General features: G+C 42.1%; 1 protein-coding gene across 1 annotated transcript in view; it reads left to right on the plus strand.

Annotated features, from left to right (window-relative positions):
- The window catches only part of rbfox1 (RNA binding fox-1 homolog 1), a 294,065-nt gene that overhangs the window by 52,122 nt on the left and 221,777 nt on the right, over positions 1-20,166 (plus strand). The window contains exon 2 of the mRNA XM_041816738.1: positions 11,853-11,897. Within this exon, the coding sequence (XP_041672672.1) occupies positions 11,853-11,897 (45 nt within the window). The remainder of the gene's footprint in view (positions 1-11,852; positions 11,898-20,166) is intronic.

Raw genomic sequence — 20,166 nt, forward strand, 5'->3', positions numbered from 1 at the left:
ACCGGCTCTAAATCCTGATTAAACTAAACTGGTGTTTAGACCTGCTCTAAATCCTGATTAAACTAAACTGGTGTTTAGACCTGCTCTAAATCCTAATTAAACTAAACTAGTGGTTAAACCTGCTCTAAATCCTGATTAAACTAAACTGGTGTTTAGACTGGCTCTCAATCCTGATTAAACTAAACTGGTGTTGAGTTCTGCCCTAAATCCTGATTAAACTAAACTGGTGTTTAGACCTGCTCTAAATCCTGATTAAACTAAACTGGTGTTTAGACCGGCACTGAATCCTGATTAAACTAAACTGGTGTTTAGACCTGCTCTAAATCCTGATTAAACTAAACTGGTGTTTAGACCGGCTCTAAATCCTGATTAAACTAAACTGGTGTTTAGACTGGCTCTAAATCCTGATTAAACTAAACTGGTGTTGAGATCTGCCCTAAATCCTGATTAAACTAAACTGGTGTTTAGACCTGCTCTAAATCCTGATTAAACTAAACTGGTGTTTAGACTGGCTCTAAATCCTGATTAAACTAAACTGGTGTTTAGACCTGCCCTAAATCCTGATTAAACTAAACTGGTGTTTAGACCTGCTCTAAATCCTGATTAAACTAAACTGGTGTTTAGACTGGCTCTAAATCCTGATTAAACTAAACTGGTGTTGAGATCTGCCCTAAATCCTGATTAAACTAAACTGGTGTTTAGACCTGCTCTAAATCCTGATTAAACTAAACTGGTGTTTAGACCAGCACTGAATCCTGATTAAACTAAACTGGTGTTTAGACCGGCTTTAAATCCTGATTAAACTAAACTGGTGTTTAGACCGGCTCTAAATCCTGATTAAACTAAACTGGTGTTTAGACCTGCTCTAAATCCTGATTAAACTAAGCTGGTGTTTAGACCTGCTCTAAATCCTAATTAAACTAAACTAGTGTTTAGACCTGCTCTAAATCCTGATTAAACTAAACTGGTGTTTAGACTGGCTCTCAATCCTGATTAAACTAAACTGGTGTTGAGTTCTGCCCTAAATCCTGATTAAACTAAACTGGTGTTTAGACCTGCTCTAAATCCTGATTAAACTAAACTGGTGTTTAGACCGGCACTGAATCCTGATTAAACTAAACTGGTGTTTAGACCTGCTCTAAATCCTGATTAAACTAAACTGGTGTTTAGACCGGCTCTAAATCCTGATCAAACTAAACTGGTGTTTAGACCTGCTCTAAATCCTTATTAAACTAAACTGGTGTTTAGACCTGCTCTAAATCCTGATTAAACTAAGCTGGTGTTGAGACCGGCTCTAAATCCTGATTAAACTAAACTAGTGTTTAGACCTGCTCTAAATCCTGATTAAACTAAACTGGTGTTTAGACCTGCTCTAAATCCTGATTAAATTAAACTGGTGTTTAGACCTGCTCTAAATCCTGATTAAACTAAACTGGTGTTTAGACCGGCTCTAAACCCTGATTAAACTAAGCTGGTGTTTAGACCTGCTCTAAATCCTGATTAATCTAAACTGGTGTTTAGACCGGCACTGAATCCTGATTAAACTAAACTGGTGTTTAGACCGGCTCTAAATCCTGATTAAACTAAACTGGTGTTTAGACCTGCTCTAAATCCTGATTAAACTAAACTGGTGTTTAGACCTGCTCTAAATCCTGATTAAACTAAACTGGTGTTTAGACCGGCACTGAATCCTGATTAAACTAAACTGGTGTTTAGACCTGCTCTAAATCCTAATTAAACTAACTAGTGTTTAGACCGGCTCTAAATCCTGATTGAACTAAACTGGTGTTTAGACCTGCTCTAAATCCTAATTAAACTAAACTAGTGTTTAGACCTGCTCTAAATCCTGATTAAACTAAACTGGTGTTTAGACTGGCTCTCAATCCTGATTAAACTAAACTGGTGTTTAGAACTGCTCTAAATCCTGATGAAACTAAACTGGTGTTTAGAGCGGCTCTATATCCTGATTAGACTAAACTAGTGTTTAGACCTGCTCTAAATCCTGATTAAACTAAACTGGTGTTTAGACCGGCTCTCAATCCTGATTAAACTAAACTGGTGTTTAGACCTGCTCTAAATCCTGATTAAACTAAACTGGTGTTTAGACCGGCTCTAAATCCTGATTAAACTAAACTGGTGTTTAGACCGGCTCTAAATCCTGATTAAACTAAGCTGGTGTTTAGACCGGCTCTAAATCCTGATTAAACTAAACTGGTGTTTAGAGGCTCTAAATCCTGATTAAACTAAGCTGGTGTTTAGACCGGCTCTAAATCCTGATTTAACTAAGGTGGTGTTTAGACTGGCTCTAAATTCTGATTAAACTAAACTGGTGTTTAGACCTGCTCTAAATCCTGATTTAAACTAAACTGGTGTTTAGACTGGCTCACTCCTGATTAAACTAAACTGGTGTTTAGACCTGCTCTAAATCCTGATTAAACTAAGCTGGTGTTTAGACCGCTCTAAATCCTGATTTAACTAAAGGTGGTGTTTAGACTGGCTCTAAATCCTGATTAAACTAAACTGGTGTTTAGACCTGCTCTAAATCCTGATTAAACTAAACTGGTGTTTAGACCTGCTCTAAATCCTGATTTAACTAAGGTGGTGTTTAGACTGGCTCTAAATTCTGATTAAACTAAACTGGTGTTTAGACCTGCTCTAAATCCTGATTAAACTAAGCTGGTGTTTAGACCTGCTCTAAATCCTGATTAAACTAAGCTGGTGTTTAGACCGGCTCTAAATCCTGATTAAACTAAGCTGGTGCTTAGACCTGCTCTAAATCCTAATTAAACTAAGCTGGTGTTTAGACCTGCTCCAAATCCTGATTAAACTAAGCTGGTGTTTAGACCTGCTCTAAATCCCGATTAAACTAAACTGGTGTTTAGACCTGCTCTAAATCCTGATTAAACTAAACTGGTGTTTAGACTGGCTCTAAATCCTGATTAAACTAAACTGGTGTTGAGATCTGCCCTAAATCCTGATTAAACTAAACTGGTGTTTAGACCTGCTCTAAATCCTGATTAAACTAAACTGGTGTTTAGACCAGCACTGAATCCTGATTAAACTAAACTGGTGTTTAGACCGGCTTTAAATCCTGATTAAACTAAACTGGTGTTTAGACCGGCTCTAAATCCTGATTAAACTAAACTGGTGTTTAGACCTGCTCTAAATCCTGATTAAACTAAGCTGGTGTTTAGACCTGCTCTAAATCCCGATTAAACTAAACTGGTGTTTAGACCTGCTCTAAATCCTGATTAAACTAAACTGGTGTTTAGACTGGCTCTAAATCCTGATTAAACTAAACTGGTGTTGAGATCTGCCCTAAATCCTGATTAAACTAAACTGGTGTTTAGACCTGCTCTAAATCCTGATTAAACTAAACTGGTGTTTAGACCGGCACTTAATCCTGATTAAACTAAACTGGTGTTTAGACCTGCTCTAAATCCTGATTAAACTAAACTGGTGTTTAGACCGGCTCTAAATCCTGATCAAACTAAACTGGTGTTTAGACCTGCTCTAAATCCTTATTAAACTAAACTGGTGTTTAGACCTGCTCTAAATCCTGATTAAACTAAGCTGGTGTTGAGACCGGCTCTAAATCCTGATTAAACTAAACTAGTGTTTAGACCTGCTCTAAATCCTGATTAAACTAAACTGGTGTTTAGACCTGCTCTAAATCCTGATTAAATTAAACTGGTGTTTAGACCTGCTCTAAATCCTGATTAAACTAAACTGGTGTTTAGACCGGCTCTAAACCCTGATTAAACTAAGCTGGTGTTTAGACCTGCTCTAAATCCTGATTAATCTAAACTGGTGTTTAGACCGGCACTGAATCCTGATTAAACTAAACTGGTGTTTAGACCGGCTCTAAATCCTGATTAAACTAAACTGGTGTTGAGATCTGCCCTAAATCCTGATTAAACTAAACTGGTGTTTAGACCTGCTCTAAATCCTGATTCAACTAAACTGGTGTTTAGACCGGCACTGAATCCTGATTAAACTAAACTGGTGTTTAGACCTGCTCTAAATCCTAATTAAACTAACTAGTGTTTAGACCGGCTCTAAATCCTGATTAAACTAAGCTGGTGTTTAGACCTGCTCTAAATCCTGATTAAACTAAACTGGTGTTTAGACCGGCTCTAAATCCTGATTAAACTAAGCTGGTGTTTAGACCTGCTCTAAATCCTGATTAAACTAAGCTGGTGTTGAGACCGGCTCTAAATCCTGATTAAACTAAACTGGTGTTTAGACCGGCTCTAAATCCTGATTAAACTAAGCTGGTGTTTAGACCGGCTCTAAATCCTGATTTAACTAAGGTGGTGTTTAGACTGGCTCTAAATTCTGATTAAACTAAACTGGTGTTTAGACCTGCTCTAAATCCTGATTTAACTAAGCTGGTGTTTAGACTGGCTCTCACTCCTGATTAAACTAAACTGGTGTTTAGACCTGCTCTAAATCCTGATTAAACTAAGCTGGTGTTTAGACCGGCTCTAAATCCTGATTTAACTAAGGTGGTGTTTAGACTGGCTCTCACTCCTGATTAAACTAAACTGGTGTTTAGACCTGCTCTAAATCCTGATTAAACTAAACTGGTGTTTAGACCGGCTCTAAATCCTGATTTAACTAAGGTGGTGTTTAGACTGGCTCTAAATTCTGATTAAACTAAACTGGTGTTTAGACCTGCTCTAAATCCTGATTAAACTAAGCTGGTGTTTAGACCTGCTCTAAATCCTGATTAAACTAAGCTGGTGTTTAGACCGGCTCTAAATCCTGATTAAACTAAGCTGGTGCTTAGACCTGCTCTAAATCCTAATTAAACTAAGCTGGTGTTTAGACCTGCTCCAAATCCTGATTAAACTAAGCTGGTGTTTAGACCTGCTCTAAATCCCGATTAAACTAAACTGGTGTTTAGACCTGCTCTAAATCCCGATTAATCTAAACTGGTGTTTAGACTGGCTCTAAATCCTGATTAAACTAAACTGGTGTTGAGATCTGCCCTAAATCCTGATTAAACTAAACTGGTGTTTAGACCTGCTCTAAATCCTGATTAAACTAAACTGGTGTTTAGACCAGCACTGAATCCTGATTAAACTAAACTGGTGTTTAGACCGGCTTTAAATCCTGATTAAAATAAACTGGTGTTTTGACCGGCTCTAAATCCTGATTAAACTAAACTGGTGTTTAGACCTGCTCTAAATCCTGATTAAACTAAGCTGGTGTTTAGACCTGCTCTAAATCCTAATTAAACTAAACTAGTGTTTAGACCTGCTCTAAATCCTGATTAAACTAAACTGGTGTTTAGACTGGCTCTCAATCCTGATTAAACTAAACTGGTGTTGAGTTCTGCCCTAAATCCTGATTAAACTAAACTGGTGTTTAGACCTGCTCTAAATCCTGATTAAACTAAACTGGTGTTTAGACCGGCACTGAATCCTGATTAAACTAAACTGGTGTTTAGACCTGCTCTAAATCCTGATTAAACTAAACTGGTGTTTAGACCGGCTCTAAATCCTGATTAAACTAACCTGGTGTTTAGATCTGCTCTAAATCCTTATTAAACTAAACTGGTGTTTAGACCTGCTCTAAATCCTGGTTAAACTAAGCTGGTGTTGAGACCGGCTCTAAATCCTGATTAAACTAAACTAGTGTTTAGACCTGCTCTAAATCCTGATTAAACTAAACTGGTGTTTAGACCTGCTCTAAATCCTGATTAAACTAAACTGGTGTTTAGACCTGCTCTAAATCCTGATTAAACTAAGCTGGTGTTTAGACCGGCTCTAAACCCTGATTAAACTAAGCTGGTGTTTAGACCTGCTCTAAATCCTGATTAATCTAAACTGGTGTTTAGACCGGCACTGAATCCTGATTAAACTAAACTGGTGTTTAGACCGGCTCTAAATCCTGATTAAACTAAACTGGTGTTGAGATCTGCCCTAAATCCTGATTAAACTAAACTGGTGTTTAGACCTGCTCTAAATCCTGATTAAACTAAACTGGTGTTTAGACCGGCACTGAATCCTGATTAAACTAAACTGGTGTTTAGACCTGCTCTAAATCCTAATTAAACTAAACTAGTGTTTAGACCGGCTCTAAATCCTGATTGAACTAAACTGGTGTTTAGACCTGCTCTAAATCCTAATTAAACTAAACTAGTGTTTAGACCTGCTCTAAATCCTGATTAAACTAAACTGGTGTTTAGACTGGCTCTCAATCCTGATTAAACTAAACTGGTGTTTAGACCTGCTCTAAATCCTGATTAAACTAAACTGGTGTTTAGACCGGCTCTAAATCCTGATTAAACTAAACTGGTGTTTAGACCGGCTCTAACTCCTGATTAAACTAAGCTGGTGTTTAGACCTGCTCTAAATCCTGATTAAACTAAGCTGGTGTTTAGACCTGCTCTAAATCCTGATTAAACTAAACTGGTGTTTAGACCGGCTCTAAATCCTGATTAAACTAAGCTGGTGTTTAGACCTGCTCTAAATCCTGATTAAACTAAGCTGGTGTTGAGACCGGCTCTAAATCCTGATTAAACTAAACTGGTGTTTAGACCGGCTCTAAATCCTGATTAAACTAAGCTGGTGTTTAGACCGGCTCTAAATCCTGATTTAACTAAGGTGGTGTTTAGACTGGCTCTAAATTCTGATTAAACTAAACTGGTGTTTAGACCTGCTCTAAATCCTGATTAAACTAAGCTGGTGTTTAGACTGGCTCTCACTCCTGATTAAACTAAACTGGTGTTTAGACCTGCTCTAAATCCTGATTAAACTAAGCTGGTGTTTAGACCGGCTCTAAATCCTGATTTAACTAAGGTGGTGTTTAGACTGGCTCTCACTCCTGATTAAACTAAACTGGTGTTTAGACCTGCTCTAAATCCTGATTAAACTAAACTGGTGTTTAGACCAGCTCTAAATCCTGATTTAACTAAGGTGGTGTTTAGACTGGCTCTAAATTCTGATTAAACTAAACTGGTGTTTAGACCTGCTCTAAATCCTGATTAAACTAAGCTGGTGTTTAGACCTGCTCTAAATCCTGCTTAAACTAAGCTGGTGTTTAGACCGGCTCTAAATCCTGATTAAACTAAGCTGGTGCTTAGACCTGCTCTAAATCCTAATTAAACTAAGCTGGTGTTTAGACCTGCTCCAAATCCTGATTAAACTAAGCTGGTGTTTAGACCTGCTCTAAATCCCGATTAAACTAAACTGGTGTTTAGACCTGCTCTAAATCCCGATTAATCTAAACTGGTGTTTAGGCCAGCTCTCATTTGGACAATTTTGAAAGTTCAGCCCCCTCAAGTACTTCACAAGTTTAATAAAACCAAAGTGAACATAATGCTCATAAAAACAGGGACATTCTAGCTCAAACGCAGATTAACATGCTCAGACGTTCATTAAACAATGCTGTATCTTTTGCTTTGCTGGCCAGCTCAGGGGGACCGTGTGTAATTTTCTGTCTGGGGGCCTACATCTCCGACTACAGCCCTGTTGGATCCAGGACTGTATCAGTAACAGTTCTTGGTTTCAGTGACCTCTCATATTTGTGGTTAGACTGCATGGACTGAACTGTGGTGTGTGTAATGCCAGCTTCATTAGAAGCCTGATTTAAAGGTGCAGCCCTAATGAACCCATGGATGATTGGATCTAATAACCATGGTTTGATGTTTGCCCTCATTTAACCTCAGAGTAACCTCTAATGTTCAGGCTCAGGTTTAGTTTAGAACCCTTGGAGGAAATCCTCTCTGACTGAGGAGGAAGCAGGAAGATCTCAGCTGAGAGGAGAAGTCAAACGCCTCCTCGGAGCGTGCTGCAGCACCGTGTCCCTGTGGTCGACGTGTTTCTGATCAACATAAATCAAACTGCTGCAGTCTCTGGACTTCCTCCAAGACTCGGTGCACGTGTGTTTCAGGGACGGCAGATTTCAGGGAGGGTCTGCAGGCAGATGGGCTCACACATCAACACGCACACGGTTCCTAATCAAACATGGTGCAAACATGCTGCTGCTGCCAAGCCCCGGCCTGTGTGTGAGTGTGCGGTGGCGTGCAGGTGGTGCGCGCGGTGGCAGATGGTGATGATCTGCCTACCTGGTGCACCTTTGTGCAGGGATCAGGACGGGGATCTGATGAGGAAGAGGAGTCAGAGAGTAAATGATGAAAGATGAGCCCTGCAAACACAAACAGATCCTTTTCATTAAGACGCCACAGGATAATGCAGCGTGCACGTGTGCATGTGCACGTGTGTAGGTCTGATGTGTCCTTTTTTCTGTGCTGTTGAGTCTGTCAGAATCATGAGCATCATTCTTAAACCTACACACACTGTGCCTGTGTCCATAGCGCCCTCTGCTGGTCAGTCTTTGTGTCTGTATATACTGACATCCATGCTGCTGTCGCAGCTCACTGCTGTGGTCGACTCAAACACTGGTCCACAAAATCTGACAGTTCTGTGCATTTTTTATCACTTAAAGATGCCAAAGTTATATTAACATCTCTTTCTTTTAAAGATTGATTGTAGTTTTAATTATTTTTTATTTTAGAGAGGGAATGGAGGAAGAGAACATGGAGAGAGAGAGCCAGGAATAAACGGAGCTGCAGGACAGCGTGGGTGGTTTTAGTAATGTGGAGGCCCTGGACAAAGACCAGCACCAGGCCCTTCCTCATGTCTCCAAAACCAAATAGCCTGAAGCATCATTTTTTCTGGTCCCAAAGCCAGAGAAGTCCAGGACAGACCTAAATGGTAAATCTGAAGTATCCACCAGTCCTGCATCAGATCTCAGACTCCCTCCATCCTAATACCTGAACACGTCTCCAGTCCAGTTGAACTTAGGAAAACAAAAATAGATGCTCACTGTTGGTGACATTTGGGGCTTTGTGAGGGGCTTAGACCCCCTTATGATGGGGGCCGGGGGTCCTCCACAGGGACTACCGAGATAAGTAAAATCTGATGCTGTTTCATTCGTTCTTGGCTCCTCACTTACTTTAAGTGTTGAGCTCTGGAGAAATATTTAGACATGTATTTGATGCCCACCCTGGCCCCCAGGCCTTCTACGTTAACAAATGCCCATGTATGGCGGTAGTTTATTCAACGATGGTCTACCTGGTGGAGGCGTCTAACCCCCGTCCTGTAGTCCTGGTTTCTCTCTGCAGGGCATCAGAACATTACCCTGACACGCCAGATGGATGTGTTTCACACATCCATCTGGGAAAGCTTCAATAGGAAACTTTTGAGAAAAGGCAGAGGCTTTGACAAAAAACTCTGAATGTGATTGGGTGAACGTTCTGTCTGTCACATCTCTGCGGGCCAATCAGAGCAACAAAACACGTGACGTAGCCGCTAGCAAGCTGCGCATGCGCAGCTACCGAGGAATAACATGAAACATGGCGACTGTAGACATGTCAGTTTGTGGTTTTTGAAAAGAAAACAACTCACTTTCTAACCGGGCCCAAACGGTTCAGATGGGAGCTTTGAAGATGGAGTCACCAGTGAAAACACGGAAACAGGCGTATCCATCTGCTTTGCAAGGTTATAGAAGAATATAGACTGCAAATAAAAATGTCATGTGACATCAGACAGTCATGTTAGACGACTTCCTCCACCAACAGTGGCTTCATCTTTAGAGCAGGGGTTCTCAACAGGTGGGTAGGGATCTAAAAGTGGGCCGTGGAGCAGCTTTAAGAAGGTCGGGGGAGCATGCCTGGACGAAGATCTGTGGAACAGAGTAAAGCCTCCATATAGATTTTTACTCAGCTTTGCTGTGATAATTAAAAACATCTTTGCTGTAGATTTTAAACTCTTTGGGGCCCTAGCATCTGAGGGTGCGAGGACCCAGTTGAAACTGTAGACATTCTTATTATTTTTCTGCCATTTTGACGACCTTAACAATTACCAGAACCCACCAAATATGGCAGCTTGTTAGGTCCTGGTGAAAAAATACATATTCTGGTGATTTTGTGCATGTGCATCGAAAAATGGCCCCACAGTGGCCAACAACGTCATTTTTTGGGGGGGCCCTCCACAAACTTTTACAGACATGCATGAAAATTGATACACATATGTTTCAAGTCCAGACAAACAAAAAAGTGATTTACTCTGTTAGAATATGTACAGGAAGTGAGCTAATAGAGGGTAAAGGTCCTTTTTTGGCCTTTTCAGGATGATTTACAGGTCTCACATCTGAAGGATCTCTTCATAGGGGTCTAGTCTGACCGACTCCAGAATGTTTTTATCCATTCAAGAGAAGTTGGTCATCTTAAGTTGTGCTCTGCAGGCGTTTTCGCCGTAGGGCGTAGCGATTATTTGCCACCAAAGTCGGACGAGAACTCTTGGCATCGTGCTAAAAGTGTAACTCATTTTAACTCTGACATGCTGATGTCAATCAACATGAAACTTTACAACCACGATAAAACTGTGACTCTGAACACATCCATGGACAATATTTCTCATTTCGTCTCAGTGCCCCCTGGTGGTAACAGGAAATGACTTTTGGATGACCAACATGGTTATGATAATAATAATAATAATAATAATAATAATACATTTTATTTGTGGGCGCCTTTCTGACACTCAAGGCCGCCTTACAGACAACGATCAGCAGAACAGTAATTAATAATAAAAGAGTCTAAAAGCAACAACTAGACATGATATAAAAAAGAAACATTAAAGATGTGCATCAGGTGGGGCAGGCAAGGCGAAAGCGGTGAGTTTGAGCCGGGTTTTTGAATATGGAGAGGGTCTCAATGGAGCGGAGGTCAGGAGGGAGGGAGTTCCAGAGGTTGGGGGCAGAGCGACTGAAAGCTCTAGCCCCCATGGAGGACAGGCAGGCGGGGGGAGTTGACAGGAGGTTGGCAGACGAAGAACGCAGTAATCGGGTGGGTGTGTATGGTTGGAGGAGGTCGGAGAGATATGGGGGTCCTATGTTATGGAGGGCTTTGAATGTGAGGAGGAGGATCTTGTAGTTAATGAGGAAAGGGACCGGTAGCCAGTGGAGCTGTCTGAGGATGGGGGTGATGTGGTCAGCAGAGGGCGTTCTGGTGAGGATACGGGCAGCTGAGTTCTGGACCAGTTGGAGTTTATGGATGGATTGGTCAGATCTTCCTCAGAATCGTTGTGGAACAATCCTAACTCCTTGGACATTCTGCCAGTCCAGGCCTCAGGCTTTTCTCAAACCTGTCGCCATGGCGGTCCTTGAACGCCATCAAAGAGGGAGTAGATTTTCATTGTCCAATCACCAAATTTCAAAAATGAGAATGTAATAAAATGAAAATGGTAGACCAATGCAGAAATCTCCACAGGAAGTCCTCCATTTCATTACAAGTCATTATCTGCTGTTTCACAGGTCAGTCATCGTAACACTTATATAACTGTCATATCTATGTTTGCTGCAGCGCCCCCTACTGTAGGGAGCCAGTAACACCTCTAACATACTATGTCCTGTTGTTTTTTACCATAATAAATAAAATTCCTTGGAAAGTTTAAATTTTTCAGGATCTCCAGGACCACTCAACGCTAACACTCATGGGAAATGGAGTGAGATCTGGAATGTCCTCTCAGGGCTTCTGTAGTGATGCCAGCATGTTTGTTTTGTTGTCTTTTGTTCTGTCTAAGGTCCAAACTGAAACAAGAAGTTTCCTGCCTAGGGTTGTGACCCCTCTCTGGCGCTGTTCTGTGAAAACGTCGGTTTATATCGAAGCTCCTCACGCGTGTGTGTCAGCTCGGCTCATTGTCCCGGCTCTTCTCTGTGTTGGATGTGAAGTGCTTTCCTCTGCTGTTGAACTTCTCTGTTTTGTTTAGTAAACCACATTTCTGGCTCATTCAGAGCTTTTAGCACTAACATGATGTTGATTGAGTCTTTGTGTCTCTCAGCAGGTTTGTGCGGAGAGCAGCTGCAGAAATCAAGACAACAGCGTGGTGAGTCCAGAAACACCACTGTGGTTTTATCTGGTTGGTTTCTAATCCAGGTGTAGTGCAGCCTTTCCTCTCCGTCATTATTCACTCTGACTTTGTGTTCACGTCGGCTGATTTGTGTTTTCATACCGAGGTTGTTGTGTTTAACTTCGCCCTCATCAGTCAGCGCTGAGTGATGGCGTTGTCCATCCATGGAGACGAGATTTTCAGTCCACGCTGGCGTCTGATGGTTGTTCTCCTTCTGTGCTGACTCAGGAGTGTTTCATTTGGAGCTGTAGTTTGTTGTGGGGAGCAGATCTTGGTTTTTGGTTTCTGTTTCTCCATGGTTGAGGATGATGAAGCCTAAATGTTTTTATTCTGCTGAATATTGATGCACAGAAAGGCTCTCAGATCATCTGAATCCATACGTACATGTAGTTTTAGAATCAAAACACACTGGGGATTTTATTTTATTTGTAGTTTGTTTGTAGTTTGTTCGCTGAAATCTTTTTTTCTGTTCTGTCTTTAATAAAGTTAGTCCAGATAGATGCAGAGAGCTGAATCAGGCATTAATATGGGCAATTAATGATCAAATCATGCAGTCATCTTATTAGTATGACTGATTCTCCTGCTCTCGTCGTCCTGCATAATATGAGACAAAATATGATAAGAAATCAATGCAATGCAGTCAGACTGTTCAATACTGAGACATCCATGTGAACCATGATAAATGGGTCAGTAATACAGGACCAACATTACCTCCAGCTGCAGCGATGTGAAGCATGTTTCTCTAGAATAAAATAAAGAATAAAAAGATTTCAAATTGCTTTCAAACTTCTAAGGCACCAGTTTGGACAGATGAGTCAGATATCTTCATGAAGTCCTGATCCATGAAAGCAGGTCTCTGTTCATCAGTGCAGCAGCTTTCCTCAAACGGAGCTCTCCATGGTGCTGAACCAGGATGTAATGATGCATAACAAACACTGGAGGGAGCCAGAGCTCTGTCAGTGGTGATACAGCTGCAGCATGGCAGTAATGATTCTGACTGAACACCTCTGAAATCTTCCACTCTACAGTTTGATAAAGGTTAGATGTCGTGGTTTAAAAATGCATCATTATTATTGATTAACCTTCAAGCTTAGGCTTCAGCGTCTCTCTGGGAACATTTGTCCTGCAGCAAAGACAAAAGAGACAGGAAATACCTGCACACAGACGTATGGGTTCATGCATGGGTTCCTAAATGACCTCACATAACAGTAGGAGATCTAAAAGCTTCATTAAAACCACCACCATCATCATCATCATCATCACTACTAACCACTGACAATCTTTAACAATAAGCATCTTGGTGATGATAAGGTGGAACTGCTGAGGACTGCTGTTCCATTTCAAGTTGCTGAAACAAACAGGAATTCAAATAAATTCAACCCTAGTTCCAAAAAAGTTGGGACGCTGTAAAATGTAAATAAGAATCTCATAAACCCGTATCTTATTCACAGTCAAACACAAACAACAGATCAGATGTTGAAACTGAGACATTTTACCACTTCATGAAAATGATGAGCTCATTCTGAATTTGATGGCAGCAACACTTCTCAGAAAAGTCGGGACAGGGCCGTGTTTACCACTGTGTTAGACAGCAGTGTTTCTGGATCCTGTTCACATACTGCTTTTCTAATGATTCCTCTGACCACAGAACAGTTTTCCATGTTTCCTCTGACCATAGAACAGTTTTCCATGTTTCCTCTGACCACAGAACAGTTTTCCATGTTTCTTCTGACCAAAGAACAGTTTTCCATGTTTCCTCTGACCACAGAACAGTTTTCCATGTTTCCTCAGTCCATGTTAAATGAGCTTTGGTCCAGAGAAGACGGACCATGCTGTTTCTGGATCCTGGTCACATATGGCTTCTTCTCTCCATGATCCAGCTTTAACTGTCATTGGTGGATGGCACGGCCAACTGTGTTGACAGACGATGATTTCTGGAATGTTCCTGAGCCCATTCAGTGATTTCACTACAGAATCATGCCTGTTTTTAATGCAGTGGCCCCTGAGGGCCCCTGAGGGCCCCTTCAGCCTTGTCCCTGCTCTCAGAGATTTCTCCAGATTCTCTGAATCTGTTGATGATATTATGGACTGGAGATGGAGGGAGACTCAAAGTCTGAGGAACATTTTTCTGAAATTGTTCCATAATTTAAGACTCTGGTTTTCTCAGGTTGGTGACCCTCTGCCCATCTTTACTTCTGAGAGACTCTGCCTCTCTCAAATGCTCCTTTTATACCCAGTCATGTGACTGACCTGTTGGTAATTAACCTAAATGGTGTTAAAATGTAGCTCCAGCTGTTTTTGTGTGTTGCTAGTGTGTTTTTGTGTGTTTTTGTGTGTTGCTCGTGTGTTTTTGTGTGTTTTTGTGTGTTTTTGTGTGTTGCTGGTGTGTTTTTGTGTGTTGCTGGTGCATTTTTGTGTGTTTTTGTGTGTTTTTGTGTGTTGCTGGTGTGTTTTTGTGTGTTTTTGTGTGTTGCTTGTGTGTTTTTGTGTGTTGCTGGTGTGTTTTTGTGTGTTGCTGGTGTGTTTTTGTGTGTTTTTGTGTGTTGCTGGTGTGTTTTTGTGTGTTTTTGTGTGTTGCTTGTGCGTTTTTGTGTGTTGCTGGTGTGTTTTTGTGTGTTGCTGGTGCGTTTTTGTGTGTTTTTGTGTGTTGCTGGTGTGTTTTTGTGTGTTTTTGTGTGTTGCTGGTGCGTTTTTGTGTGTTGCTGGTGCGTTTTTGTGTGTTTTTGTGTGTTGCTGGTGTGTTTTTGTGTGTTTTTGTGTGTTGCTGGTGTGTTTTTGTGTGTTGCTGGTGCGTTTTTGTGTGTTTTTGTGTGTTGCTGGTGTGTTTTTGTGTGTTTTTTAGTGTTGCTAGTGCGTTTTTGTGTGTTTTTGTGTGTTGCTGGTGCGTTTTTGTGTGTTTTTGTGTGTTGCTGGTGTGTTTTTGTGTGTTTTTGTGTGTTGCTTGTGCGTTTTTGTGTGTTGCTGGTGTGTTTTTGTGTGTTGCTGGTGCGTTTTTGTGTGTTTTTGTGTGTTGCTGGTGTGTTTTTGTGTGTTGCTGGTGCGTTTTTGTGTGTTGCTGGTGCGTTTTTGTGTGTTTTTGTGTGTTGCTGGTGTGTTTTTGTGTGTTTTTGTGTGTTGCTGGTGTGTTTTTGTGTGTTTTTTAGTGTTGCTAGTGCGTTTTTGTGTGTTTTTGTGTGTTGCTGGTGCGTTTTTGTGTGTTTTTGTGTGTTGCTGGTGTGTTTTTGTGTGTTGTTATGTGTTGTTGTGTGTTTTTCTTCTGTCTAAATTGTTGACTGTCCCGTGGCGCCCCCCGCTGACTCTCTGCAGTTCTTCAGAGAGTTCAGGAGTGTTCAAACGTCTCCTTGGCGTTCTGAACGTCCTCACAGCAGCTGTTGTGGAGGGCGCCGCTCTGAGGTGAGTTTGTTTAGACCCTCAGAGCCGACGGCTGTAATTACGTGAAGTTCAGCAACATCCCGGGGCTGCGTTCATAATCACGCTGCAGAACGAGAGAGACCTTTCTGCTGCAGGCCCCCGGGGCTCGCTGTAATGTGGGTCATTTGAACAAAAGGTTCTCCATTTGAAGTTTTTGATTCTCTTAACACGGAGCAGGATTAGCCGTGTGAGAGGCTGCACACATCTCTGGCTTCTATTTATGTCGGCCGGGCAGCAGCTCGCAGCGTTTTTCTGCCCACCAGCAAATCTAAAAGTAGCTCTGCACTCGCCTTGCTGCCAGGAAAAACACTCCTTTATAAGAGCAGCGAGTTACTGAGGGGGTGGAAACACGGAGAGGTGTAGTTCTCTGGGAGGACACAACAGGCTGCAGTGATTTCAGGATGGCTCCAGAGTTATTAACTTTGATGATCCTGGTGAAAATGACGGCTTCATGCCCCAGCAGCACTAACAGAAGGGTTAGATACTCAAGACTGGCTAATCCGTGGTTTTTAATCATGACAAGCTGCAGACAAACTCCTGAACACGCTCCATAAAGATGACGAAGAAGCTTCTAGGAGCCCTGAGGTGTCCTGTATCCCTAAAATCATGTTTTGATGTTTCTTGTGCAGATATTTATTTGTTTAATTTACACCTCACCTAAAAGTCAGTGAATGTGTGTTTGGTAGATTCTATCTCTGCTGCATCCATAAATCTCATCCTGTTGTAACGTCTGTTCATTTCTCTTTAAATGGAGCCACATCAGTGAGGAGCATGCATCTGTGGGATGAGCAGCAGAGCTGAGGATGTGGGTTGGTTCATGAAATATGTTCCATATAGGGCTGGGCAATTAACTGAAAATTAGATTAAATCACAAAATGGCCTTCTACAATTTTCAGTTCGCAACATTTCTTTGACCTGAAATTTGTGTTAAAATATCAGTTTTAAACTTTTTTTTGCAGCGGAGATGTCATACATGACATACGATCAATCACTCAAGTGCCCTTTTTTTTTTTTTTTTAGAATAGTCTACAAAAAAGTACTCGCTTCTTAATTGTTGTACTAACTTCATATTAAATGTGAGAATGACAAAAACCCCTCAATGCAACAATTCATATCTGATTGACAGTACGAGTCAAAATCATCACAATTCAACAATTTTAAAGAATTGTTCAGCTAGTTTAGGAATAAAAGAAATTTAATGAGTAATCACAGACAAAATCGCATTATTGGGGGGAAAAATTGCAATTAGATTATTTACCAGAATGGTTCAGCCCTAGTTCCATATCCTCTCTGCCAAACAGCTGATTCTACCATCCACTCTTGTTCAGAGCTTCAGGCACCCCCAGGTGCTGACTATCAGTAGCCAATAAGACGCCTGATGATGGCGTTTGGTCTTTCTGATATTTGAAGCCAGGTCAGCCCTGCAGGCTGATGGTGATGATTATAATGGTGGTCAATAGCAGAAGGCTGGGAGCTGATTGGTTGATCAGTCTGGTGTTATAGGATGGCTTTAATGATCTGTTCCGATGCAGAAATTTAAACATTTAACTGGGTGAATCCCTGCACGTCAGTTATCAGTTCGGGGGGGGGGGGGGGGTCTCCTGTAGCCCACAGGCCTGAAGTGATACCTGATTCCTCCAGCTTTCTCTTCCTCCAGTCTTCTTCTTTTGTTGCTGTGGTATCAAACAGTCTGAGTTTGGTTCGGTGGACCCCCACCCACAAAAAGGACTGAAAGAAAAAACCAAACAGCAATATTTCAAACATCTATGTCTAATCTTTAAACATTTTAACATTAATATATTTTAGGTATTTTGGTTTTCAAATGTCCTTAAACATCTGCCTTTCCCTCTTATTCAGTTATAATGCCATTAAATACCTTTTTCATATTTTTTGGGCCATTTTTCTACTACTTTTTGCCTCTCTTCTTCATTTTTGCTCTTTTTCACCTTTTTGCCCATTTAAGCTACCTTTCATCATTAAATATCCTTTTTTTCCCTAATTTTTTTGCTCAATGTATTTTTGCCACTTTTTCCCATTTTTTGCCCTTTTCTTCACATTTTTTGCAACTTTTTGTCCATTAAAGCAACTTTTTGCTGTTAAATACCACTTGTTTCCTTTTTTCCCACTATTTGCCTCTTCTTTTAGCCATTTTTTTCCCCATTTTTGCCCTTTTCACAATTTTTTTTGTCACTTTTTGCCCATTTAAACTACCTTTTGCCTTTACATAGCACTTGTTTCCTCTTTTTTGCCCATTTTTGCCACCCTTGACTGTTGTTTGCCCATTTTAGTCACTTTCCGCCCATTTTTTTTGTCACTTCTCACCCATTTCTGCTACTTTCTGACCATTTTTCCACTTTTTCCTCCCCATTTTCACCCATTTTTTGCTACTTTTTGACTATTTTTACCACCTTTAACCTATCTTTATTGCTACTTCAAGCTGTTTTTGCCACTTTTCACCTCTTAGATTGTGGCTCTTGCAAAGGTTTTTAAACAATTTTGCTCTTTGGTTGAGGGTTGAGTAACACTGCTCTATAGCATAGTCCCTATAGTAACTATAAGTCTGTCTATTTTGCTCCATGCACAGCAGAGGTCAGAAAAGCAACTCACTTTTTTCAGGTTTATGGTTCTATGCCTCCCCTGAAGCTCTGTGGCGCCCCCCAGGGGAGGCCCACCTCACACTTTGAAAACCACTGACCTAGACTCATAAAGAAGTTTAACATCCTGGTGTCATGCTGCTGACTGATCCTAACAGGTGCAGACAGGTGCAGACAGGTGCTCAGAGGTGCAGACAGGTGCAGACAGGTGTAGACAGGTGCGGATAGGTGCAGACAGGTGCAGACAGGTGTAGACAGGTGCGGATAGGTGCAGACAGGTGCAGATAGGTGCAGACAGGTGCAGACAGGTGCAGAGCGGTGCAGACAGGTGCAGATGGGTGCAGACAGGTGCAGACAGGTGCTCAGAGGTGCAGACAGGTGCAGACAGAAGCAGACAGGGACAGACAGGTGTAGACAGGTGCAGACAGGTGCAGACAGGTGCAGACAGGTGCTCAGAGGTGCAGACAGAAGCAGACGGGGACAGACAGGTGCAGACAGGTGTAGACAGGCGCAGACTGGTGCAGACAGGTGCTCAGAGGTGCAGACAGAAGCAGACGGGGACAGACAGGTGCAGACAGGTGTAGACAGGTGCAGACGGGTGCAGACGGGTGCAGACAGGTGCAGACAGGTGCAGACAGGTGCAGACGGGTGCAGACGGGTGCAGACAGGTGCAGACAGGTGCAGCTCCTTGATGGATGTGATCAATTATTTGTTGGTTCTGGTTTCAGTGTCGGACAGAAAACTCCTCCATGTGAGTGTTTTTATTTTATTTATCTATTAAAACACCTTTAGTGCTCTTTTCTGTCATCAGCAGCCTTTAAAAGCTCTGTTGGTCCATCTGTGCTCATGCTAGTTCCCCTTTGACTGACCAGCAGGGGGCAGCAGGTTTCCACCTCCTCTCCAGTGTATGTGTGTGTGTGTGTGTGTGTATTTGTGTGAGTGTGTATTGCTGGTGCAGCCCACTCCGGGATTTCATCAGTTAATTAGTTTTTTCTTCCTTATTTTTACTCGCTCTCTGCCCGTTGGGGATCCCTCTTCCCCCCTCCCCCTTGCTCTCTCTCTCTCTCTCTCTCTCTCTCTCTCTCTCTTCATCAGTGTATCGTCTGTATCAGCAAATTATACCAGAGGGAAATCTTTTTCTTTTAAATAAGCTCTCTCTCTCTCTCTCTCTCTCTCTCTCTCTCGGCCGTCCCTCCATAAGCCCGCTCTCCTTGAAGTGTGCTGGTTATGGATGCTCGAGTCGTCGGCCTGAGACCAGGAGATTATTAGGAGGATACATGATTAAAGAAAGTCTCATTTCCTCCGCGGCTGCAGAGAAAACTTTGCCAGCAGACGGATTCAGAGCCTTTTGAGTTTCTTCACACGTCTGTTGGCGTGTGCGAGCAGACTACAGGGCAGCCTGTCGTACAATGTGGCATTAAAAGCTCGGGCTGTTCTCTCTTTAATGGAAAAATGGATCAGTCATCGTACGCTGAATTCAAATCAGAGGTCAGGCAGGGCGCGGTGTGGAGGAGCACACAGGAGAAGGAGGCTTCTGTTCAGGTGATGTGATGGCAGAACTGAGCGTGTGCAGACACTCCTGCAGCTCTGCAGGCTGATTTAGACCACAGGACGCTACTCTACATATGATTAGTGAGAATCAGTGCAAACTAAGAGGAGTGTTTCAGAGTAAGATCTGAGTTCTTGATCCTGTGGGGACCACAGGAATGTTTGAGGACCTCCAGAGCAGAGATAGCCCAGATCTCCCTTCTTCACACGCTGGCCGAAGCTCTCCCTGACGTTAGAAGGACACAGTTTATGGTAGGGATGGGAAAACTCAGCACAGTTTCTGTTTACAATCAGCAGAGGGGTCTTTGAGCAAAATCCAGAAAACTGAACCGTGAACGGTAAGAGTGACGTTAAACCGTCATGTTTTAGAGGAAACCCACAGCTTCTCTGCAGTCACATGACCTGAGTCAGAGCTGGAGACAGGAAGTTAGTCTGACCCGAGTCAGAGCTGGAGACAGGAAGTTAGTCTGACCCGAGTCAGAGCTGGAGACAGGAAGTTAGTCTGACCCGAGTCAGAGCTGGAGACAGGAAGTTAGTCTGACCCGAGTCAGAGCTGGAGACAGGAAGTTAGTCTGAACTGAGACAGAGCTGGAGACAGGAAGTTAGTCTGACCCGAGTCAGAGCTGGAGACAGGAAGTTAGTCTGACCCGAGTCAGAGCTGGAGACAGGAAGTTAGTCTGACCCGAGTCAGA

Source organism: Cheilinus undulatus, linkage group 21, assembly GCF_018320785.1.
Source record: "Cheilinus undulatus linkage group 21, ASM1832078v1, whole genome shotgun sequence".
NCBI lineage: Eukaryota > Metazoa > Chordata > Actinopteri > Labriformes > Labridae > Cheilinus > Cheilinus undulatus.